This window comes from Clinocottus analis, unplaced genomic scaffold (genome assembly GCF_023055335.1).
Source record: "Clinocottus analis isolate CAN_PGR_092001 unplaced genomic scaffold, fCliAna1.0.p SCAF_15, whole genome shotgun sequence".
Classification (NCBI taxonomy): Eukaryota; Metazoa; Chordata; class Actinopteri; order Perciformes; family Cottidae; genus Clinocottus; species Clinocottus analis.
The window spans coordinates 12,529,284-12,555,033 of record NW_027175876.1 but is presented as its reverse complement, the minus strand read 5'-3'; the positions used below and the strand labels follow the sequence as shown (position 1 = coordinate 12,555,033).

At 44.6% G+C, this 25,750-nt stretch overlaps 2 protein-coding genes across 3 annotated transcripts in view; one reads left to right on the top strand and one right to left on the bottom strand.

Annotated features, from left to right (window-relative positions):
* The first annotated feature begins 4,151 nt into the window (after positions 1-4,151).
* unc93a (unc-93 homolog A) lies at positions 4,152-11,888 on the top strand. The gene is made up of 8 exons (XM_068577545.1): positions 4,152-4,241; positions 5,312-5,493; positions 6,939-7,168; positions 9,046-9,171; positions 9,605-9,816; positions 10,582-10,717; positions 11,302-11,433; positions 11,584-11,888. Exons 1-8 carry the CDS (start codon positions 4,152-4,154, stop codon positions 11,886-11,888), a joined length of 1,413 nt encoding a protein of 470 aa, XP_068433646.1.
* An 841-nt stretch (positions 11,889-12,729) lies between these two features.
* ncoa1 (nuclear receptor coactivator 1) overlaps positions 12,730-25,750 on the bottom strand; it is a 43,447-nt gene continuing 30,426 nt past the window's right edge. The window contains exons 14-22 of one of the 2 annotated variants that reach the window (XM_068576571.1): positions 25,528-25,710; positions 24,943-25,057; positions 23,892-24,060; positions 23,148-23,441; positions 22,299-22,400; positions 21,225-21,636; positions 20,727-20,895; positions 20,441-20,630; positions 12,730-20,178 (exon numbers count right to left, since the gene is read on the bottom strand). In XM_068576571.1, the coding sequence (XP_068432672.1) occupies positions 19,996-20,178; positions 20,441-20,630; positions 20,727-20,895; positions 21,225-21,636; positions 22,299-22,400; positions 23,148-23,441; positions 23,892-24,060; positions 24,943-25,057; positions 25,528-25,710 (1,817 nt within the window). In that variant the 3' untranslated portion in view covers positions 12,730-19,995. The remainder of the gene's footprint in view (positions 20,179-20,440; positions 20,631-20,726; positions 20,896-21,224; positions 21,637-22,298; positions 22,401-23,147; positions 23,442-23,891; positions 24,061-24,942; positions 25,058-25,527; positions 25,711-25,750) is intronic. The other variant, XM_068576572.1, reaches the window with a different exon arrangement.

Here is a 25,750-nt window from a genome sequence, read left to right as displayed (position 1 = left end):
ACACGAGGAATAAAGAGTGAAAAGGCAGTAAAGCGGGTGGGAGACAGAGAGAGAGAGGAACCATCGGGAGGAAGCTGCGAGGAGCTGTGATGGAAGGCAGATGGCAAGAAATAGAAATGAAGGGAATCTTTCCTCAGCAGGTTTATAGAAGGAGGGGACACACTCCTCACCTTAAAGCAGGATATTTCTGAACATAGAATATTAATAGGGATTCTTGCAGGATGACGTTGGGGAAGCTGAAGAGCTTCAACTCTTCCACCAGAGTTCTTGAAGGGCTTCTTAAAACGTAATGACATCACCTCCATGTTATCTTGAAGTTTTGGGATTCATTCGGTTTCTCGTCATTTATCGTACGTAAGTGTAAAATATGAATATGAAGCTAAACAAACTTATTAGATCAATTTAACGCAGTAAAAAGTAAAATATTTAAAAAGCAATGGAGAATAAATCTAAAGTATAGAAGTAATTAAGTACAAGAAGACATACTGATACAATACGCAGTATTAATGTGTGTGTGTGTGTGTGTGCATGTGTGTGTTGAGCTGTCATAATAAAATTTGCCAACCCATTGAAAATGTTATCCCTTGATTGGTGAAATGTGTTTTATGATATCTCCAGCATCAGAGGATCGGTCCACGTTGGGGGGCTTTTATTTGTGGACTCTGGCTCCCTCTGCTGGTCAGATAGATACGAGGCGGCTGAGCAAAAGGTGGATTTGGATCAGGAACACACCTTCATCATGTAGGATTCCAGATCTGCAAATTCCTAATAATCCTTGTTTAGTATGTGAATTGACTGCCAACGAAGGAGCCATTGTCATGTCCTGTCAATAATAAAGATATATCATACTGTGCATACTGAGCTGGAAGATGTTCCGGGGGAGGGGGAAGCCTGGACCGGCCTGCTGGGCCTGCTTCCACGGCCACTGACCCTGGATAATGGATGAATGGATATAATGCATGAATCTTTCCTTGAGTATTCCCAGAGACCGTCTAATATCTCTACAGCAGAGAAACTTGTGCAAACACAAATTAAATCAGAAATATTCCAAATTCTTACAAAAGAATATTTGAGATAGCCTCATACGGTCTGGAGATCGTACTTTTTTTTTAAAGTTGTTGGACTTGGATTTGTCTCGGCCTCATTTAATGAGCTATGTGGCTATACTTATTATTAAAAAAGATCTTTTACAAAAGTCCCAAAACAAGTGTGTTCAATGTGAAAATGTTCTCATGTATATCTTGGTTCCGCACATCCGCAGAATCCAACATGGCCGCTCGGCCATGCGTCACCCCCCCTCAGGGCCTGAGGCCGCAGACTGCATCCGACTGAAGATGCTTTTTTTAGAAGTTCATTCAGCTTCAGAAGCAGGATGAATCCTGTCGTTCATCTCAGAGGAGGAGCAGCCAACTGCTGACAGAAAGAGATGACGTCAGCGGGATAAATCAGCAGCCACACCAAACTGTATCTTATCAACAGGGTGGAGAAGTCCATAAGAAGTCTATAAAACATAAACCGTTATCAACGCTGGTATCACTTTTATTTTGTATCATCTCAAACAATATTTTACATAAACGCTCATTGAGACTCCCAATGCGACCAGCTCCAAGCGTCATCGTCGTAGCAACTATCAGTTTATGATGATTGTGCAGGATGACTCTCAATGTTGAACACGCGCTTCATGAAGAACCGATCTCTAGATTGCGCACATTCGGCCTCCACGTAACTGCTATTCTAGTCGCTCTAAAACTATAAAATAAATACCAGTTGCAACTCAATATTTGCCTGGCTTCACGTTCACAGCTCCAGTTTAGTCGACACACTTCAACTGCTCCGAATGAGCCTGAGCACGCGTGAAAAATACAAAATAAAGAGCAGTGCGGATTTTCCCATTCATCCCTTCATTCAGGGAGCGTTGTACGCACAGTCCAACTTCCACCTGAGCTGTTTACCTGATGCCAAGTGTGTCAGCTGTCAGGAGCTCAGGATCTCTGATAGCTCAGTATTGAGCCAGACTTTGGTAAAAAGTATAAATATATATATATACACACAGACAGAATAAATATAGCTTTTATGAACATTGTATTAACAGTGTATTAATATTGCGCAGGTGGAAGTGGATGAAGTGGTCTCCTGCGAGAGCAGCTGGTCGTGCAGCCTGACAGCAGCAGGGAGGAAGGACTTTTCCGTTGACGGGAGCTTAGCCTTCATCCTCGTGTGCCCCATCACCTCCACCACATCCAGAGGACGCCGCGGCACACTGCCGGCCTTCTTTACCAGCTGGTCCGGTCTCCTCCTGTCAGCCGGCGTGACGGCGCTGCTCCAGAAGACCGCTCCATAAAAGATGGCTGATGCCGCCGCGCAGTGGAAGAAGGCCTTCAAGAGTACCGCTTCTCCTTGAAGACCATTTTAGTGTTGCACTCGGTTGTTTTATCGGGAAAAGAGACGGAAAAAAAAAGACATACAGATAGATAGATTCATACATTATCTACAATGTGAAAGTTAAAATAATGAATAATAATTTTAAAAATGCACTGGGAGAGGGAGTAGTTTTAACCCCTGAAAGTGGGTTTGAATGTGAAAAGTATATTATTATAGTATACTGGTCCTTAAAACCACCTCCACCATGTAGTGAGCAGCAAAGGGTGCAGCACCAGACGCTTCAGTGTGCTTCACCTTAACCTTTATTAAGTGTTGGACACTATCATTCATATTTATACCAAAACAAGCATTAGCTTATACACCAGTGATGCTCTAAGACTTCATTTTGTTCCAGTGAGTTTCATCTCTAGCACTGAACTTTTGCTATTGTATTGTTTGATATGAGTTATTGATTATCCCCATCATTGATTGTAATTGTAGTATTTGTAGTAATATTAGTAGTATATGGTAAATGATAAATGGACCCATACTTGTATAGCGCTTTTCTCGTCTTCCAACCACTCAAAGCGCTGTGTATCCGACAGTACTCAAAGTCTGGTCCGGTGGAGTAGTGATGGTGCTCATGACCTGGGCCTCCGTCCACTCTTCTGCCCTCGAAAGTTGTTGTTTCACGTGAGTGCAGCTGAGATAACAGAGGGTGGGACTGCAGTGGTTTTCTCATATTTTTCCAAGCCATCATGTTGTAAAAAACCGATGAGGTGGTGTTGTTGTAAAAAAAAGAAAATGAATCAGAAGCAACACGCAATAAACCTTTGGTCTGTGTGTCACTGCTCTTAGAGGTAAGAACCACAACTTGTGTGTGATACTCAAGCTCAGGAAGTACATTTACTTCAATATAAACCTGAGGTACGAGCACTTTTCTTGAGTAATTACATTTTTGAATGTCACATCATACTCCAGCTATAATTCAGAGACCAAAAATTGTACTCTTGACTTATTTAACAAGACATTTTATAAAATAACAGACGAATCATAATGAATTGTCTTATATTAAACACATCAAATAAAGCATAGCTGTTAAAGTAAGCAATATATTAGTGAACCTTATTTCATAATAGTTTCCTGGAAAGATCATTTCGTACAAATTAAAGGGAAAATAAGGACAAAGTTAGACACTTAATTGTGTTTTATTAGCTGAGTTTGATAAATAAAGTTCTTAATGAGTGGCTGTGAGTGCTGGTAACCTCAGCAGTTAAATAAAATAATACTTTAGAAGTGTACCAGTTCAGCAGTGTGTCAATTCTCCTTCCTTTTCATACCAAATGACATCTCCTTTCACAGGAATTCATAGTTGCAAAACTGTAAAATGGGAGTAAAGGAAGAGCAACGTGCAGCCTGGTATGTCACAGAATTATGGACAGAAATGGACACGAGGGAGGCAATTCAGAGACTCAATGATAAGCAATCCTGTGTGTGTGTGTGTGTGTGTGTGTGTGGGTGTGTGTGTGTGTGTGTGTGTGTGTGTGTGTGTGTGTGTGTGTGTGTGTGGGTGGGTGTGTGAGGCTGCACTTTGTTCTCAGCTGTTTCAAGTGTGTGTGTTTATCACAAACACAATCGTGCTCATGAGGCAGAGCTGCCTCTGACTGGACTTCATGCCGCTGCTGTATGAAGCCACTGATCCTGAAATAAACCCGACTTAAGTTCACTTTTCTTTTTAAAATTATTATTATTTATTAGAATCTTGTTGTTGTTTTTTTTAAGAGGCAGCCATGATCAGCCGCAACTTCAAGAACGTGTTGGTGGTCTCTGTGGGGTTTCTGTCTCTGTTCACAGCTTACGGAGGGCTGCAGAGTTTACAGGTATGTGGACTGGTTTGTTATTTATCTTATGGAAGACTTCTGATTTATTGTTCATTAAAAACACCACAATGTCGGAGCATTATGTGCACTTCAACACATTCCTTCACAAGTTGAGTCATGAAGAGACACCCTCTGTGCGTCACTTACCCAACTTTACTTGTTACTTATGTGTGTTTTTCCTTTTGTAAAGACCTGTAAAAATCTTCCTGTCTCCTTGAAATGAAACGTAATAATTTCGTTATGTTAAAATGAGATTCTTTGTTCATCAAAATGCCTTAAAAAACAATTATGGTGGCAGTAAAATATTTATTCATTAGGGGGGAAATTACTTTTTTTAAACGGCTTTTGTGCAAATGAACAGATTTACTTAAGTTGTACGCGTGTACACTCATTCATGTGCAGACAATAAACGTGTCTGATGATGTTTTAATCCTACTTAGTTTTATAATTAGAGGTAAGTGCAAGTTTATTGTCCTCCTTAAATGAGAAATAATGTGTTTTGTAGAAGTTATATTGTTAGTTTCCTGTCTCTGTATCATTTCATGTTTTTATGATGCATTTTCATTTGAAATGCAATACCTCGTGAAAGTATGATGAAGCTCTCAGGTATTTATTGATAGGGTGATTTATGGAGGAACAAAAATCATATTGTAAAACGATAATAATACATTTCTCCTGTGTGCATGACTTACAGGGATATTGTTGTTAATTTCAAAACACCCATTAAATTCCACAACACAATCTTTACATTATATTATTTAATCCTAATAATTTCAAATAATTTGAATTGCATTTTCTTAAATTATGATATCCTGTGCTTTTACTGCATCGGCTCTTTTAATTCAATCTGTAAATGAATCCCTGGAGCTCCTGAAAATGTCCCGAAGCCGCCACTTTCACACAACGTCCTCCGATCACGAATCGGCGGAGTCGCAGTATTTCTACACAGAACCGTCATCATGACCTGAGCTGACCTTCCCAGACCAAAGCCAAAGGGGCTTCTGGGTAGGAATGAGAAGATGCTCTCGCATGAGGCCTCTGATGGAGAGTCCCGTCCTCTGTGTGTGCAGAGCAGCCTGAATGCAGAGCAGGGGATGGGCGTGGCGTCTCTGAGCGTCATCTACGCCTCCATCATCGTGTCCTCCATGTTCCTGCCGCCCATCATGATCAAGAACCTGGGCTGTAAATGGACCATCGTGGCGGGCATGGCGTGCTACGTCTCCTACTCCTTCGGAAACCTCTACCCCGGATGGTAACCGATCAAGCCCTCAGGCCGATGCATTCGTGATCCTGCTCATTATTTCATTCTGCTTTCCCTTTCTTAGTCGTTTTGTTCCTGTTCCCAGAATAAAGTACCCTGTCAAAGACGGAGGTGTATTCAAATAGGACACAATGAATGCTAATACAGTTTATATCAGCTGAAAAGACGTTGAAATGCTGAACTACTTAAAAGGTTCCCTTCATCTTCTTACTGCAGTGTTGCTAAAAGTCGGGTGAGGAAGCTTCATGCAGGCCTCACCTCATTGTTGAGCGGCTCTTTGTGCAGCGGTGGAAGAAGTATTCAGATTATTTACTTCAGTAAAAAACTAACGCCACACTGGAAATACTCCATTAGAAGTAAAATAAAGCATTACACTTAAAGTATTAAAAGTTTCAGTAATATACTCGTCAGTATTTTATGTTTCTGGATTGCTATCACTCTATTGGTCAGCTGTGGACGTTTCAGGTCCTTTTCATACTGTTGGGTGCTTTAATCGACAGCAACGCATCAAATTATAACGGATCTCATTCCTAAAGAAGAGCCGCCTTGTTTTCAGCTCTGTGACGATGCGATGTCCGGCTGATGAGAAGCTTTTTCTGTCTTTATCTCGCTCCACGACACATGAAGGAGTCGTCACAAACACTCTGTCACAAACATTTGATGAACACAACTGTTCATCACTTTTCCACAAAGGCCACTGCAACACCTTTCAATTGTATTTTTGATTCAAAATCCTTTATTAATCCCACAATGGGGAAATTATTCTTCCCCATTTTACATTTTATTCGTTCTGAAGCGACCAGAAGCAACTAGGGCTTCAGTGTCTTCAGGACACTTTTACATTAAAGACACTTCACAATAAGGACACTTCCACATTAAGAACACTTCCACAATAAGGACACTTTCACAATAAGGACACTTTCACAATAAGGACACTTCCACAATAAGGACACTTTCACATTAAGAACACTTCCACAATAAGGACACTTTCACAATAAGGACACTTTCACAATAAGGACACTTCACAATAAGGACACTTTTACATTAAAGACACTTCACAATAAGGACACTTCCACATTAAGAACACTTCCACAATAAGGACACTTTCACATTAAGAACACTTCCACAATAAGGACACTTTCACAATAAGGACACTTCACAATAAGGACACTTCCACAATAAGGACACTTCACAATAAGGACACTTCACAATAAGGACACTTTCACAATAAGGACACTTCACAATAAGGACACTTTCACAATAAGGACACTTTCACAATAAGGACACTTCACAATAAGGACACTTTCACAATAAGGAAACTTCCACTTTAAGGACACTTCCACATACAAACTATGGGGGAGTCCGGGGATCGAACCGGCGACCTTGTGGTTTTAAAACGACCCCTCCCCCGTCTCTTCGCCCTCTCTCGTGCGCAGGTACACCCTCATCCCCACCTCGGTGATCCTGGGCTTGGGGGGCTCGCCCCTGTGGTCGGCTAAATGCACCTACCTGACCATCTCCGGGAACACGCAGGCCGCCAAGTACGGCAAGAAAGGGTCCGACGTCATCAACCAATACTTCGGCATCTTCTTCTTCATCTTCCAGTCGTCGGCTGTGTGGGGGAACCTCATGTCGTCGCTCATCTTTGGACAGGACACCAATATAGGTGAGGAGTGTGTGTGAGAATACACCCACACGCTTTAATACGCGCAATGAGGTGATGTCCTCATAACGGGAACCAAGACAAGAACTGACTAAAACATCGCGATGCCAGGGAATCAAATACATTTATTTAAATCTTTCATGCACCATTTTATGCTTATTTATACTTCTCCTTGTATTTCAGAGGAATGTAATAACAACAGATGAGAATAATACTCTGTAATAATAATAGAATACTGCTTTGTGAGAACTTGAAAACACGTATATCAGAAAGAGTAAAACAACGGAAAAACCCAAACCAGCCAAAAGACGATGAAACTATCGAGTACATTATGATATTTTCTACTTTGACTTTCACATAACTTCTTCCTCCATAAGCAGTAAACATACTTCTGACTTATTGTCTTTTACACTTTTTGTTTGTTTCGTTTTGCTTCAGTAAAGCTTGAATTGTTCTGCTAATCTTCTGTTTGCCCCGACCGCTTTTCCGACCGAGTTAATAAATTAAGATCACAAACGGGACACTGGAGGCTTGTCATTGGCATGGAAAGTGTCCAGATGGAGCAAAGGTTAGAGTCTGACCTTTAAGTCCACAGGAATTGGCTGTTGCTCGCATCAAAACCGGAAACACATGCTTGAATTCAACCGTCCGTCAAGCTGACGTAAACTGAACAGTCGTAGGACGGAAATGTAATGTGATGGCGCCTTCGTTGGCCCAATCTCAACCTCCGCCCTCGTGGCCGGTTTAGTCCTGTCCCACTGTCATCGTCGAGTGTCTGAGGCCTTTATGAACCCTTTTTGTGAGGCAGCGGTACACACTCCACTTCCTGGAGAGCGACTACGACTTCCTGCTCCATCTTCATTGGTGCTGCTCTCATAGGTGTGACCGCAAAGCCGAACCAATAGAGTCACAAACATGTCAACGGTCCCGCCTCCCGGCTTGTCCTGTCAAAATAAACCTCTTATCACTGACAGCCTCTTGGTTCACATATCTGCAGTCATACCTCTTTATTCTATGTTGTATTGTTAATAGTTAAGTAACTGAAGTACAGGAGTAAAAGAATAAACAAACAGAAAATGGAAACACAATTACCTCAAGAGTACAAGTGTACAGTACAGGACTTGAGTAAAAGTACTTGCTTCCTGTGTGGAGCTGACAAACCCTCCGGTGGTCTAACTGCTGGCCGTTTTATGGGTTCACTTTAAAAGAGCAGAAGAGATGGCGTGTGCAACCCTGTATCTTGTTTTATTGGTGTTAATGCACTCCAGCTTATCAGTTTATATCGTGACAGGAACTTGGTGAGGTGCATTTCTTGGAAACACGCTGCTCTTTACTGCCTCTCGTTCTGTGCTGATGGGGCACAACATGAAGTTGCATATTTGGAGCATGCTTGTTATATTGTTATATACTCATGTGAGAGAAATTGGAGCGGCTTCATACCGCATTTGTTTTTTTTGTAATGTATCTTACCTGTTATGTGATTTCTGTGTGTCTTGTGACTGTTGAAACTTTTCTATGCTGCTGTCTTGACCTTGGAAAAGAGGTCATCGTATCTCAACGGGACCGACCTGGTTAAATAAAGGTTAAATAAAATTAAAACAAATATATTATCTTCAATCACAAAACTATTCAGAGGTTGGTCATGTTTTAAATACGGCCCTGACTCTACATTGTCTATGTGATAACTCATTGATTATCTCCATCTCTCTAAAAATGTGCCCTTTAGAACAAAAACACACGAGAATGACAAAATGTACCAAGAATGACAAAATGTCCCGCCTTTCTGTCTTTTATTTCCTTTGTGGAGAGTATTTATTGACGTGAAATGCATTGTTGTGTGTGTGTGTGTGTGTGTGTGTGTGTTTCTTTTGTTCCGACAGCTAACATCACAGAAGAGCAGCTGCTGTCTTGTGGAGCGGCGGACTGCGGCCTCAACCTGAACATGAACAGCACGACCACCAGACCCCCCGGCTCACTGGTGCGGACACTGGTCGGATGTTACATTGGTAACGCTGGCGTTCCCTTTGGAATCACAATGACGGAGCGAACAGGGATGCTCTGCTACGGCAGTGTAGCAGCTCACATGAGAAGTCTGCTGAACTTTAGGCGGCAAGCAGGGCCTTTACTTTATTTGGACTTTGGTTGGTTTATCTTAGTTTGCTCACACCTGGACATGTTCACACGTTATCTGATGAGCTGACTGCACACAACATGTCGCTTTGTAGTAAATAAGGAACGTGACCTTGAGGTCGCAATATTTTCTTCTCCGAACCAAAAACCAAATGTTGAGCCACGAACACATCGTTTGTGCTTTTACAGTATCAGCATTGAAACACCGTCAGTTATTCTTTGAGTCACAAGAGAAATAAGTAGCATGCTAGCGCCGGTGTATTACAGATGTCTAACAGTCGGCGTTGTCTGCCCTTTGTTGTGTGGCAGGTGTGGGTCTGCTGGCCATGCTCATTGTGGCGGTGTTTCTGGACAATATTGACAGGGAGCAGTCCAGCCAGTTTCGTGGGAACCGGGAGCCCTTCTGCCAAACCTTCCTGGCTACGTTCAGGCTGCTGAAGGACTGGAGGCTCTTGACCCTCATCCCTCTCACCATGTACAGCGGCTTCGAACAGAGCTTCCTCTCCGGGGAGTACACCAAGGTGAAGAGATCGCCGCATTAGCAGAAGCTGTCGCACATTTCACAGCCAAGTCTTGCCGTGGAGAAGCGCTGCCCCAACTTGGCTCCCGAATTGCTCCCAAAACCGACTCTACTCTCATATTTTGTACCCCTTTTTTCTACTCTTCCCTGACCAAATCAAAATCCTACATTACCCACAATGCAACCCGACCACTGACAGTTTGGTCGGATTGTGTGACGCTGGTGGCGACTAATGTCGCCTCGAAGCCTCAAGGTGACGAGGAGCGGGCCTCGGAGGTCTCGCTACTCTCAAACTCCACATGCCCGACGCAGACTCGAGTGACATCACGCGAGGCGTACGCAGTAGCACTCCCACACGATCTGTAGACAACGGGTTGGTGTGCAAGATCCGTGACGTTCCCCTTTGACTGGGCTACAAAAAAGCTCCTGCTCTTATCTGCATGACGATGACTCTCATGTCCCAGTGACATGAATCGGTGGCAGGTACAGATATGAGCAGATGACGGGCTAACACGTCATGTTTTATGATGCTGTACTGAACACTTCTCAATATCGCCAGCGAGCCCAGCGACAACGTCGCAGATGCACTGGGAACTGGTGGAGGACATTCATATTAGGCAGAAATAAATCTCGCTTTCACCAACTGCAGTCAAATTGAAAAACATTTACCACGTGGATGTTAGTGAGGCATGAGGGCCTTTATTTATATGTGACATATTATATCTAAATAACCAGCTTTGTAAATCTATGTTGTGTTTCTTTGCAGAACTATGTAACGTGTGCCTTGGGGATCGAGTACGTCGGCTACGTGATGATGTGCTTCGGCGCCAGCAATTCTCTCTGCTCCTTTCTGTTCGGGAGACTCGCTCGGTACACCGGGAGAGCTCTGCTCTTCCTCATCGGTAAAATCGGTTTTATATTGGGATCATTTGCAGAGGAAAGGGTTCAACTTTGTCCTCCTCACACATGTTCGGTTACTGAAGTGAAGATAACGGCTCGAACAAAACTCACAGAGGGAGACAGGTCAATCAAAAAGGCGGGAAAACACGCAAACACACAGGAAGTAAAACCAAACATGACACGAGGAGTAAACACTACAACCAAAGGCCAGAAAAAGTGAAAGACTTGCATTTAAAACCTTACTTTAGTAAAACATAAATCCATATACATATATTTAAAGTATCAAAGTGCCTGTCATTGTTTTACTATCATGTCTGCTGTTTCTGGATTAATATTACAACTTGTGTTTGTTGTTTACTGCTATAGATATTTACTCCTTCATAGACCAATTGGCAAGGCATCATATTCTATCATATCATGAGTTTGTAGCGTCGCTGTTCTGTGACAATTATGTACAGTGCAGTAGTTTAGTGAATGGACTCAGTTGCTTGCACACACATTTGCACAGTAAATGGAGACTAAACCACACACTTGTTCTGTGTGAAAACCCTGACGCGACTGCTGACGCGTATCCGTCCATTTTCAGCTGCGCTGGCCAACTTCGGCTGCATCATAGCGCTCTTGTTCTGGAGGCCTCACCCTGACGACTTTGGGATCTTCTTCGTGTTTCCTGCTCTGTGGGGAATGGCGGACGCCATCTGGCAAACGCAGACCAACTGTAAGCAACATTCATTCTCCCCAGAGGATGAACCCTTTTTCCTTTGTGTCACTCGCTATCAGCTTCCCTTTGGCCTCATCTCTTGTACAGCTAAATCCTCCCTACGTTGCAGCTTCACTTGAGTTGATCCTTCTGCTTCCCGTCCCGCAGCTCTTTACGGCATCCTCTTCCCCCGGGCCAAAGAGGCCGCATTCGCCAACTACCGCATGTGGGAGTCGCTGGGTTTTGTGATTGCCTTCGCCTACAGCACCTTCATATGTCTGGAGTATAAACTGTACATCCTGCTGGCGGTCCTGCTGCTGACCGCCATCACGTACCCCGTGGTGGAGCACTACGAACACAAGCACCCCACGCTGCCCATCGAGCAGGACAGTCCCCACACCGCTCACAGCACGGACACCATGGACCAAGAGGCCAACGGGGAGATCAAGGTTGTTAACCAGTCAGCGTTGTAGAGGGAGACGTTTGCGTTTGGCTTTGAATCCTGGTCCGGTGTCTTACAGATGCCTCAACTCTTACGATTGTGTTTCCTCTCAGGCCGTTCTTTACGGATGTGTGCAATTATCAAACAAACATATTTACTGCAGCTATAAATAGGACTTACTGAAAATGAGATGCTGTAAATTTGAAGAGTTGAAAAGTGTTGAATAAATGTATCAATATTTTAAGCTCGGTGAAAAAAATGCGATGTCTTTACTGTCACGCTTTTGCTGATTGTTCCATCAGCACGTTTTCTTCTATTATCCAACCGATCATCGATCAATACTCACTCCGTCCTGTCCCAGAAGCTTGGAGAAGACGTAAATAAGTTGTATACTGCTATATTAAATTATTATTAAATGATCCAGGATAATACATCACCGTTCTTTTGTTGATTTGTGTTAAGTTTTAATCGTTAAAATCCACAAAGAAACTAGGAAGTAACTGAGAGACGTAGCCGGGTGGAAGTATAAAGTAGCATAAATAAATACTTGAGCTACAATAACCTTATAAAAGTACTTACATTTCATCACTGTGGCACTTTGACATCAACATTCATCCCATTTTGATCATATAGAGAATTATGGCCCAAGGTTTTTGTGACTATTTCTTTCCAGTTACATCGTTCTTTTGTTAAAGATTTATCATATTGCAACAATAACAGTAATGCCTCAATGATTGCTGGAATAAGTATCTGGACTTCTTTGCATTAAACCAGAGATGCATTCAGTGCATTATAAACTTCACCATCGTCTGAAAACTTCTCTAAATATATAATACTATCATGGTAATAAAGAGCATACAGGGACAACATGCTGCATTTCAAATGGTGCTTTTATTGCAATGTGTTGCATTCCCACATTCATAGATGTTATAGATTTGTTAGTCAAAGCATCATTTCCTCAAGGTTGGCATCCTCACCTTGGAAATAAAAAAAAAAAAAAGCAGAGGGATCAAATGCACGAGGTGTTTTGAGTGTAGTAGAGAAGTGTGTGTGTGTGTCTGTAAACTTGAGCAGCCGCGAACATATGAATGAACAAACCTCCAAATTTAGACTTCCAGTAGATGCAAATAAAAAGAGTTTTGTTTGTCCGTCAGCCTGCAGGGCTCTCACTCCCTGCAGGGACGCGACCCGGCCTGAGACTGATTGTCTACAACATTCCAAAGAAAAGGTAGATTTCTTTATATTTCACGTTACACACCTGAACAGAGGGGTCGGGGGTATTAAAAGAGACAGAGAGAGAAAAAGAGAAAATATAACATGCATAAAATTCTCCCAGATGAACACTGTCACTCATATCGTCTTGTAATAGCTGCTCCGATGCCTCTTTTAAAAACAAACTTTACATGAGTGTAATATACAAAACTGGACAAAAATGAGTAAAATGTATAATATATATTTATATATATATATTTATTTATATTAATTTGTACAAGGGAGAAAGTGGAACCTTGGTCGTTTTCTCTCAAATTCTCCAGAGAAAGCATTACCGCCCCAAAAACATCACAAAGTGGTGAGTTAATAACGACGCTTCTCGTCTCTGAGCCTCATTCAGCTTCAGTCCCAAAGAGGAGAGAACCGTCCGGATCCCCGACGTAGGAATGAGTGGGGGATTCAAACGGACCGTGGGGAGTCTAAGCGGTGCACAAATACCAGTTTGGACCAATGACAAGCGAGGACGCTTCAGATTTCTGACTACGCTTCCCCCCCCCTCCCCCCCAAAAAAAGCAACAGCAAGCAGCTGATCAAACCGAACCTTCCTTTCCGGTACAGAACGCGGGTCATGCGTCAGGTCGCTTGCGGTATCCGGCCCGGCGCGTAGGATCCACAGAGGCGTGGCGAGCGGGGACGAGCGGCACAGTGAGCTGTCATTTACACGCCCGTGCGCTATTGGTTTGCTAGAGAGCGGAAGGTCAAGTCTCACACAAACGGACTTTTTCCCGCCTCGGTTTAAGGGAAAACATGTTGGACGCCGCGGGGGGAGCGCGGATGTCCGGCGGCGGCGGCTGAAACTGGGTTTAAGAGCAGGAATGTTTCAGAGAGTTCAAGCTGGAGGTTTCTTTATGGTTTTTTTTCAAACGTAGTAACAGTTTGCCAGATGTCAGCTGACAGCGCAGAGAGGGAGGGACCTGAAGAAGATTGGCATAGTATCTATACTGAGGATCGGTTGGTGTCGACAGAGAGACATTACAAAGAAGGTAGACGTGTGTGTACATTGTTTGTCGTGGTTTGGACGATGGGCATCCTCGAGTGGAGAACCCGAGCTCCTCGATAACGTTCTCGGTACATTCAGGGGACTTTCCTCTGTCTCCACATCCAACACTGATCTGATGGAGACAGTTTCTGATGGCCTTTTCACTCCAAGTAAATCTGATATAAAGTGCAAAATTAGATTGTATTTGCAAGTTCCTGGAATAATTTGATTAATCTATGTGTGTAAAAAAGTCATTTAAAATACAGTAAACTTTTTTTTTTGCTTTTTTATAAAGGTGAAAAAAGGTTTTAAAAAAACCCTGGTTAACAAGGTTATTATTGTTAAACAGCAAAGGAGCAATCTTCACTGCAGAAAATATATACACGAGGCACCTTAAGTTTGGTATAAAGTATTCAGTTAATGGAGAAAAAAAAAGACCTTTTCCTTTTTCCAAGAATGAGATTAAAAGCTGAGAGAGGTCATCAGATATAAACTAACTGGAGGGGCGTTTCTCTTGGATCGTTGGTGCAAAGTATCTATAAATACTTTGCCTATGAAGGTAATGTTTCCTGTTGCTCCAGTGTTAATTCTACGCAGTCAACGGTAGGAAATGCTTCTTTCAGTAAGGTGCATAGCTATCGGTTTGCAATGGTTTGTTGTCTTCCTGTAAACGAGTGATAGCACTTCAGGCACAAAAAAAACACACACAAAAAAAAAGACCTCACCAGCAAAGCGGAGACGTCTCCACGGTGAGACAACTGACGGTCAAAAAAAAAAGGACAGATTGTGTCGAGGGAGAGGGAAACGAGCGAGGAAAGACGGACGCGCCGAGCGAACGGCGGCAGGATGTCGCCGGGTGAGAAATAAAAAAACCGACGGAAAAAGGGCCGCTACATCGTGTCTTGTCCAGTGATGATGAGGTTTGCATATGACATCCATCAAACACCCCGAAGCTTTGGTCATTTACTAATCCACAAATGCAACAACAACAAAAAAAAAAAAAACAGGAGAAAAAGAAAAGCCCATTTCTTCTACAGCAACCCGGCAATGCTTCTCCATCAAACCAAGGCTCCACTCTCCCAGATCTGCTTAAACTTTTGACAGAGAAAATTAAATAATATGGCCATTTTTTTTGTGTTTTTTCGCTCTCTCTCTTTTTTTTTTTTTTTTAAATTAACCCGTACAAAAAGCCAGTCCACGCTGCTTCTCTCTCAGTAAAATCACATTCAGCAGTCGCTAAACCATCCTCTGGCAGAGTTATCTGACACGCCCACAGGTACGGTGCAGAAGAAGAAAAGAATCAAACCAGGACATCTTCCACTTTTCCATCTCAGAGAACACCAGATATACAGTATTAATCACTTACACACAGACATACACACCCACTGATAGTCATATACATACATACATCATCAGAAAAATAAAAAAGTAGAAAATAAAACCATAAAATAAAAACATGACGGAGGCAAGTAGTTTTTCTTCTTCTTTTTTTTCTTTTTTAAAACCACAAACTCGGAGCACTACTTTTTTTTTTTGTTGATTCTGAACAAATACATATTCACATTTCTCTGTTATATACATTATGTTAACATCTTGAAACCAACGTTACAAAAGAACCGTGTACCTGTTAACTGTAGTGAGGAAGGAGGGACTGTTGTTTTCCACTGAATGGCTGTTCCATAAAAACAATAACAATAAAAAAAAAGATTACATTGGTTGTATTTGGCATGTTTTTGATAAGCTGACAAGTTGCTGTTCCTGCAGTTTGCAGAGTTGAGGAAACTGTTTCCATAGGAATGCCTATTCCACGCAGAAAAGTGAAGAGGAAGGAGGGAAGAGGGGGGGAGGGGCTACAATACTGAACGTGTGAACTCGTCAGAGCGGATGAACAAGAGGAGGCAGACACTGGCAGATTACTTCCAAAAAAAAATAATAATAAAAAAATACATTCTTCCACTTTGTGCAGCTTCTGTCTCTTCTGAGTATTTTTACGTCGACCAAACCGTGGAGCAGGAGTGTCTGACCCGTGAGTTCACACTGTGAGAGCCGCGAGGAGGAGAAGCTGGTGAAAGAGAGAAAGGAGATCGTCTCAAACTGCTCATTTCATTTCTGAGCTTCCGCTTTCTTCCCGTGTGGAACAAGAAGGAAATCAGCGGCGTCGTAAACTGCGGGTAGGACTCGGTTCACGACGGCGTCGCGGCCCTCTGCGACTTTTGATTTGTTGTTTTTGTTTTTTGGGTCGATCCACAACGCCAAGTGTAGAAATAGAGCTCAGTTCAGAGGTAGAGGGGGAGTTTTTAATCTGAGACACATTTCACATTGACTTGCGTGTGGAGATCAAATGAAAGAGCAACAAAAAAAAGAAGATATCTGTGTTTCTATTAAGACGCCCGTTGTTCCAGCTTCTCCAGAGTGAGGATGCGATGCCTCACGTTATTTACATTTAACTTCTTTTGGCTTTTTTTTACTGCTGGGCGAGCAAAATAAAAGGGCTGTGGTAAAACTGTGACGGCCTATTCTTTTTACCGTCGTCAGACATTTTACAGACCCAAAGAAAGGGCCGACAGATTGATAGTCCGCTGCAGCCCAAACCTCCGAATACGTATTGTTCTCTTTGTTCATGTTTAACTTGAGAAGTGCTGGACAGGCTGAAGGACGCGACGCTTCACATGGAACACGATGCTCACAGTGTGAACACATGGTCGAAAGGAAAGATGCTCAGACAGGACTCCTGCCTGATGAAACAATAATGAGGTAATAAAAAGGTGCTCTACTGATGCTTTCTAATAAATACACACAGAAAACTAGAAGAAAAAAAAAAATGTTTCCTGCATTTAGAACTTCTCATAATAAGAAAGATTAAAGATGGCCGCTGCTCCTGGGCCTCTGTTTGGATACACAGTGGCCGGGGATCTGCACACACACACACACACACACACACACACACGCACACACAGCTTTTCAGCTGAGCACAAAGTGGTTCTCAAATCATACAACATGGGAGGAGTTGGTGGGTGGAATGTTGACCTTTCATACGATCTGAAACTAAAAACCCACAGTACACAGGAGAGCCCTATTCCACTGAAGCAGCATCCACTGTAACGATGCTGAGCGCGAGGTCGAGTGATGAGTTAGGTAGTTGCATTTACAGAATGGTTGATGCGACGCCCCCGGAAATCTGACCGGGAGGTCTGAGCTGTGAAAAGAACAACAACTTCTCCTCAGATTTCTACTGTCTCCAAGTTGTCCACGACACAAGGAAGATACCAACAACAACAAAAGAAAGAAAGAGAAACAATCAACCGAGAGCGAGGATTCCCACCGGAGTTCAATCGGGCCGAGTTGACCGAACCTTTTCCCTGATGGAAACACTCCCGCCCCGAAGCTTTGGGTATGGTGTGTAAGGTATTTGTCCTTTTGTTTGCGTGGTATTCAGATGTGTGTTTCTTTACATTGATTTAGTGAAGTTAAGAATACCTCGAGGCAACGTCTCGGCTGTTTTTTTCCTTTCCTAACTTCCTGCTGAGCGTGCGCTACGAGCGGCGCGGCGGAGGTCTGGGATCGCTGAGACAGACAGTGTCTGACTGAGCGACAGTAGTCAACAGAAAACTGTGTGTGTGTTGAGTCAGTGGAGTGAAGTCTTCATCAGGGAAGGTGGAGGAAGAGGATGGGTTTGAACCCCTCACCCCCCGCCACCTCCACACAAAAACAAATACACAGATTATTTAAACAGGTTTGCAGGAGAAATAAAAAGTAAAATGGTTTTTGCGACTCGGCCCATCCCGGTGTGTCATGGCAGCTTTTAAATGAATCACCCATCACATCTTTGTTAGGAACGTCTATCCCTAAAGCCTCTACGTAAATGTCGTTATATAGGAGCAATATCTGAAAAGCGCGTCGCTTCTTTTTTTTTTTTTTTTCCCCTTTCTTTGCCGCGACTACGGGTCCAAATGTGGACGCGGGCTCGGTACCGTTGGCGCCACCGGAGGTCCGGTCGCCGCGGCAAAGAACGCGGCTTACGGCATCGTTATGCTTTTCTTTTTAATACAATGGTTACAAACACATGTTCTGTCTGACATGTTCTCTTACATGTACATACATAAGAAATTTAAAAAAAAGAAGAGGAGGAGAAAGCAAGAGAAGATGGCTAACTAGCTCCCTGGATAGCACAAGAGAAAGCGAAGCAATCAAAACCCATTTTGTTTTTGTTTTTTCTCCCCTAATCTGGAAAGCAGCGGGGCTTCTTCTCGTAGCGCTGACGGATGAGCGCAGGAGCTCCCAGCTATGTCTCGGGAACAATTGGTTAAAGATTTCTTTTCACATTTCAGAAGATGGAATAACTTCCTCCTCCACCGCGACGCGTGGAGCGGCTTTACGAGATCGTGACGCCGGCGATTACCTCCCGTGAACTGACATTGTCGTTAGGATTTAAAAAATAAAAAGTCCTGCTGTTCTGAGTAATTACACTTCTTTTGTTTTCTGTTTAACACGGAAACGCAGCGACCGGAGAAGAGAGTGAGCGCATCCCCAAGTCTTTGTCCTTCTGTACTGTACAATACCACCCGCCTGCATGGTGCACATGGCAAACAACACTGTTAGGCCGAGAGATAGCATATGAGAGAGAGAGAGAGAGAGAGAGAGAGAGAGAGAGAGAGAGAGAGAGCCCAACAGGGCTCTGTATTCACAGCTGCTGAGGTGAGGGGTAAAATGTGACGGACAGACAGTTAAATAATCATAACAGTCTCTTTTTTTTCTTATACTTTGAAAAATAATAAAAAAATAAAACCTCCTCCCGGGGGGAGGAAGACATGTAAGTTCCAAACTGAGCAGCATCCCGTCTGTCTTCCATCCATCCATCCATCCATCAATCCAATCCATTCTGGCTGTTGTCAAAGCTTGTTCTGAAGATCGTGAAGAAGATGTTGTTGATGATGATGATGATGATGATGATGACGGTGAGAGCAGAAGATTTTAAACAAAACAATTCAACAACAAAAAAAAAAACAACGACAACAGAAGACGCTAATAGAATAATATGTAGAAGAAGCAGAGCTTGGGAAAAACTCAAACTTCCACCAGGCACCGTAGCTGATAGAGAGAGACGGTCACAGACCAGCTGAGACTGAGCTTCTATCCCACAATGCCACAGAGGTCTGAAACCTTAACATTCCCACATCGCTGAGAGACAGGTAGAGGAAAACAACAAAAACAAACAAACAAACAAAAATCTTTTTCTTTAAAAAAGCCAGAGGTGTTGCTGTGCGGGATACCCCCACACTTAAAATGATGAGCTCAGCTGTACGCTGCAACTCACGCTCCCAAGATGCACTGCTGCTGCTGCAGCGACGACGGCCTGACAGAAACCGTCCCATCAGAAAGAAAATAACAACAACAACAACAACAACAAAAAAAAGAGTAAAAGGAGGCCGGTCCTGATTTGACAGTGACGACAACTTGGCAAATCTACAATGATGTCGCGGTTGTTTTCTTGGGTCAGGAAGCAGGAAGTAGGTCACCAAGGAATGAGCAGCAAGACAACACTGCCTTTAAATAGGCTGAGGCAGACAGACAGGTTGTCAGACAGATTAGACAGGCAGGTTTAAATACACTGCTGCTCCTTCTGACTCGAGTCTTTTCTTTAAGTCCTGGGCGGTAAAACAACCAGCCCCGAATCCTCCGCGCGCGCAAGCGGCTCGGCTGTGAGACTCCACCGGCAGCCGAACCGCCGCGCGCCCGACACTCGTCATGGTCGTCCAAAACATCCATCCATCCGTCCGAGGAGTTGAGACAGAGACAGCAATGGGGTCCGGTGCACCGGCCTCCGTGGAGGAGGCGTAGAAGTGAGAAGTCAGAGGGAGTACGGGAGAGCTGACGGCGCCGTGGGGTGTCACTCGGTGAGCAGCTGCTGGAGGAGGCTCTTCTGCTGGGCCTGGTTGTTCTGGGAGCCCTGAGGCACGCCGGGCGCCTTCTGGGAGGCCGCCGCGCCGATGGAGCCCTGGTTCAGGTACGAGTCCCCGCCGACCAGGTTCACCGTGCACTGGACGTCCGCGAACACCTGAACCTGCTGCACCTACAGGATCAGAAGCAGCCATGACACAGGCACCCGAGATGGAACAGTTGGATGTCTCAGAGCCTCGTCTTCGTAAGACAGATGCTGGACGGCGGCTTGAGGTCGATACCGATACCGAAGTTTGTGTTCATTCCGTGCTAACCTGGCGCACGGCCTGTCGGAAGCAACAAAAAGGTTGCTGCTCGTTTGTTCTAAATGCAAAGAAAACACCGGACAGAAACCCATCAAGACGATCGAGACCCGGAGCTTTGAGGTCACTCACCTGCTGGTCGCTGCACACCGAACTGACGTTGCTGAGGTTACTGTTGCTCATGCCGACCGGCTGCCCCATGGGAGATAACGAGCCGACACTACCCGAGCCCCCGGCCATGGAGACGGTGATGCTCATGTTGTTGTAAACCCCCTGCGGGCCAAACGGCTGCGCCGCACTCTGTCCTGACTGACTGAAGAGGCTGTGAGAGAAGAGAGAAGGCGGCGCGTTATCACGAGGACGCGCGTCTCGTTTACATTCGTCAACGGGGGATTTTAAGCCGTGTGCACGTCCGAACCTGTTGCTTCCCGCGCCGGTCTGTTGCCAGCTCTTCATTTCTGGTGGCTGGTAGCCAGGGGCTGGCGCTTGCTGGAGCAAAGGACTCTGGGAGGTGGAGTTTTGAGGTGACAACAACGGGCTGGCTGGGCTCATCTCCGGAGGGAAAGATGGGTCCTGCTGGGAGATAGCTTTGAAAAGGGGAAAAGCAAATAAGTCGTGTCAGTTACATCACGTTTCAATTTTGAGATCAAATATTAAGACACATTTTGGCAATTTGGACTTTTTTTGTGTAAAAGAAACTGCTTTGCTGGTCATAAGTACTTCTTAATAGAGTTAATCTTTGGACCAAGCTGTGGTTCGACACCCCCTCGGATGCACCTCGAGGCTCTTACACTCCGTGTGGTACTGATATTATGGGGCGTAGCACCCGTTTGAACGCTGGTATCGGTGCATCGCGCGACACTAATAAAACGTAGCGGGTTCTCTGGTCTGGTGAAGCGCGTTTCCTAGAACTCACCAGACCCTCCGAACTGCTGAAACAGGCCCTGCGGCAATGTGGCGTTCACGGTGCTGCTGAACTGACCCTGCACGCCGCCCATCAGCGTCTGGTTACTCAGAGGAACTCTGCCGGGCAGTTTGTTGTCCAGAAGGCCCCCGGCCATGGGGCTGAAGTGACCGGGTGAGGTAGGGGATTTTCCCGTCAAAGGGTTGTACCCTGGCGGGAAGTTGAACCGCTGCTGTGTTTGAGGCGTCGATGGTGGAACCTTCGGGACCCTGGGTGCTCCGGTGGGCCCCGCGGCCCCGGTCGGAGAACCCGCGATGTTCTGTCTCGTCAGCAGGGCGTTCTGCTGGAAAAGCTGGCGCTGGCGGTGCTGGATGCTGTAGAGTTCCCTCTTACGCTGGGCCAGCATCTGGGCATTCAGCGGAGGCTGCCGGGACACATGACGCAGAAGAGCATGTTACGGAGAACTTCAAGAGGTGGCATGTGCACAGAGGACAATACATGCAAGCCTGTGTAACACCAACTCAGTAACGCAGAAATGGAACAAGAAAGCAAAATAAAAATGTCATATCATCCCTATTCAAAGCTGTTGCGTTAAACACAGAAAGAAAAGTGTATTTAAATAGTTTTTTTCTCCACTAAATTGCAGTCGTCGAAGAAATGGTAATTTAGTTGCCAACTAGCTGCGTTTAAATGAAGCGACTTGCACCTTCTAACTGAGATTCACTGATTTTTGGCCACTCGGGGCAGCAGAACAAGCTGTAAACACAAAATGAACACATTTCTATTGGCATGGCGCTGCACATCTGGCTGATGTGAAACAACATTAGCGTTCAGTTGAGTCGTGTTTCTGACCACACGGTCAATACCGAGTCATGAATATTCATTCTTCATCCATTCACTAGTAGTAAAGTAGGTATATCTGACTCTTTATCTACTAAAATGCACCAGGCGGTCGCTAACTTGAGGCTTCTTTTTTTTTTTTACTGAAACCCTCTGCTGGTGAAACAAATATTTTGTCGTCTTTCCGGCTCTGCAGAAAATCAGCGGCGGTCGGGGAAGAGGCGAGATTCATTCGCTGCGACTCACCTGTGACGGCATTTGAGGTTGCTGAACCCCCTGACGGAGCCCCATGTTCACGAGCTGGGCTCCTCCTGGAAACGGATTAATGCCCGCCATCCTGTTCTGGAGCTGAGACGCAGGGACACAGAGAGAGAAGAACAAGCAGAGGTCAGAAAGGTGTTGAAGGATGAGGAGCAAGGAGGTGACAAGGAGAGAGATGGGAGGGCGGGGAAAAGAAGACGGCGACGGAGATGAGTTGAACATTTGTGATGATGAAGAAAAGGGAAGTGGGGAGTTCTCTTAAGAGCATTTTTTATCAATATTTAGAAAATTAAATCAGAAGAATTATCATGATATAAAGAACACTGGAAGCTGAAGTCAGGACTTTGTGCTGTTCATTACACATCACAGCCAGGAAGGAAACGAGTAGAGGATTGTGATTTACGCTTTTTTTTGTCTCCAAATTATATTCATTAATGTTTTTTGCCAAAAAAATACAATTAACAAGATTACATTTGAACTCATCATAATAGTGTTATAATTCACTTGCTGTTGTACTGATATTTTGGTTGTTGCCAATCAGACGAGAATCTGCCCGATGAGTATTGCATCTCTCAAGTGAAGTGGGCGTAGAATCTCAAAGAAGGCAGGAAAACAACTGAAGAGTGTTGCTTTCTCTCATTTGCTGCTCGATTGTACATTACGGTTTCGTGAGCAGCCCTTTAATCGTGTGAACAAATAACACCTCGCGAGACATACGTCTCTTAGCACAGTGGTGACACCCGAGAGACGCTGCAAAAGCGACACGAGCAGCAACATCTTCTCCCACCAATGTGACAAAGTCGTAACGACAAACCACCACCTGCGTGTCCTCACCTGCTGAGGGCCCTGCACCCTCTGCTGCAGCTGCCGGCGCAGCTGGTTGGGTGGCAGTCTGAGCTGAGCGCCAATCCCCTGCGGTCGCGGCATGCCCGGCCTCAGCCCGACGCCCGTCGTCCCGCCGGGGAAAGCCCCCCGGGGTGCTCCAAACCCGAGACCCTGTTGCCCCACCAGCGTGGCCAGCTCCGCGGGAAACTGAGCTTGCACGGCTGATGTAAATTGGGGCGGGTACGTGGGGGGCTTGGGGTCCATGGATGCTGGGTTTTGGGCCGGTGGGTCAAAACAGCCACCCTGGGATGAGGCAGATGCAAATGAAAAAGAAGTATTAAAGAACTGTCTATTGAATGAACGTCTAATGTAACTAGGAGCAGGGAAAACTACGTGCTGAATTATTGATTTGTGTCATTTCTGTTGCTTCTATGTAAATGAGACTTGCCGGCGGCCCTCCTGCCCTCTCCCTCCCTGTAGTTTAAGATGTATACATTGTGAACAGGCTGTAATCAGAAGCTACAATAAAGGCTGGACGTATGCGGTCAGAGCAGCAGCAGCAGAGTAAAGCTGTGTCAATACACTGTGGGACTTGAATGCGGTCCAGCAGCTCAATGATGATTCACTCATCATCACATTGAATATGGAGTGGCCTTTCCTAACTGCACTTACGCTCACTACACTCCATATACCTCGTGCACATCTGCCGCGCAGCTCTCCCAAGTATCAACATCTGTAATTACACACACTTGCCTGCACCAGTTTGTCAATCCCCAGGGCCTTATCCAGCTCAGCCAGCTCGCTCTCGTCGGTCCCACTGAGGAAGGAGACCAGCTGCTCCAACAGAGCCTTCTCATCGTTCCGGCCCTCAGGTGTGGTCGGAGGGCCCAGCACTTCATCCAGCGTACACGGCACACACTGCCTGCTCACACAGAGAGACACTGCACATCAGCACCTGCACCACACTGCAGTGTTTTCGACAGTTTTCTTCAGAGAAGGGCTGTTCAAAGCTTCATTTATGAAGTTTGAACATTTGAAATGCTCTGCAGCTCTTTCTTTGGCATATCTATTTATCGCATTTACATCCGGTATTTCTGCAAAGTTGCAGTCGATTCGAGCTAAACTACTGCTGTCTCCCAATCTTTGGACGACACCAGTGGTGTCAGAATTTGTAGAATTAGATACCAGAGGTGGAAAATATCACAGCTTCAGGCAGCTCAGAAAGTGACACAGCAGCGTTCCGAGTAAGTTATCAATAACGTACAGAAACAATTGTGCCAATGTAACACATGAAGTTAGTGTTCTGTAGGTCGGTTTGGGTTGTTGAATAACGCACACTTTTGCAGATTGGCTGTCATAACAGGTCGGCTGGGTGCAGGTATTTAAAAAACCTCAGCGTGCATCACTGCTGCATGAGATTCTTTCTGACTCGTGTTAATAGAGTGTTGTTAACTCTATAAGTTCAAAAATATATGTTTTTTTTAAAGATGTAATGGTCTTCAAAATTCACTTTGTTTTCATCCTACGATTATTTTTCTTCAAACCACATCCGTTGGCATTTAACCTTTTCAAAAACAGGTTGCACTGCGTTTTCTTTCCTGCTTGCCGCACACAAAGGAAGGCACGCCCGTGTATTAATGCAGCGGTCCAGCAGCAATCAAAGACAACCATAAATTACCTTTCTATAATTATGATGACAAACTTTCAAAGCCTCATTTGAAAACCTCAACAGAACTTTGAATGCAAGACATCCGCCAGAGAGCCCTGTAAATGACAAACGGGTGTTGAGAGAGGTAATGCTCACTCTTGTGGCGATGCCAAGGGAGCTTGTAAAGGTGTTCCAAGACCATCAAAGGTTAAGGTGTCCGACAGAGACAGAGGCTGGAACGGAGAGTCTCCCACATCCATCTTGGATAGGCCTGAATGAGAATTGAACACAGTTTTATTGCAATCATTACCATTGAAAAAAAAAGATCGAAAATAACTAGATTTAACAATTCCTAATTATATGCATTTACAGTATTCAGCACTTTGCTATACTCAAAAAGGAATTTACCCTGGGCTTAAAACCCAGCTTTTGATGCCATTTTTTTTTCAATTTACTTACGCAGTTCTCTTCTCCAGCATACTGTAAAGTTATATCATGTGTGGGGTCATATATGCAGCAGAATACAGTCTGAGCACACCCAATGGGGCTGTTTCGTGCCGTCATTTATGGAGGAGCAGGGAAACCTAGTCAGCTCTACAATGCTTTACTCCGACTGAAGGTTTAGTGTGAAGTTTCTACCTGACAGGGTTTCTCCCACAGTGGTCATTTTCCTGAACACTTCTCACACATTTTCTATGACTAACTGCGACTGTTTGTGTACAGGTGCTGTACGATGCATACCAGTGCTTGAACTGAAAGGGTTGATGACTTCTGCCTCTGGGAAGAGGCTGCTGTCCTTGAGGGTCTGGAAGGGGTCTCCCTGTCCCTGGTTTTGGGGCTGGCTTGGAGTGGGGGGGCTGCAGAAATCAAAGGGTGACGGACTCTGGAGGGTGCAGCCGGAGGGTGGGCCACCATCACTAAGTCCTGGGAAACAAACACATGCACATGCAAAATTAGGGAAAAC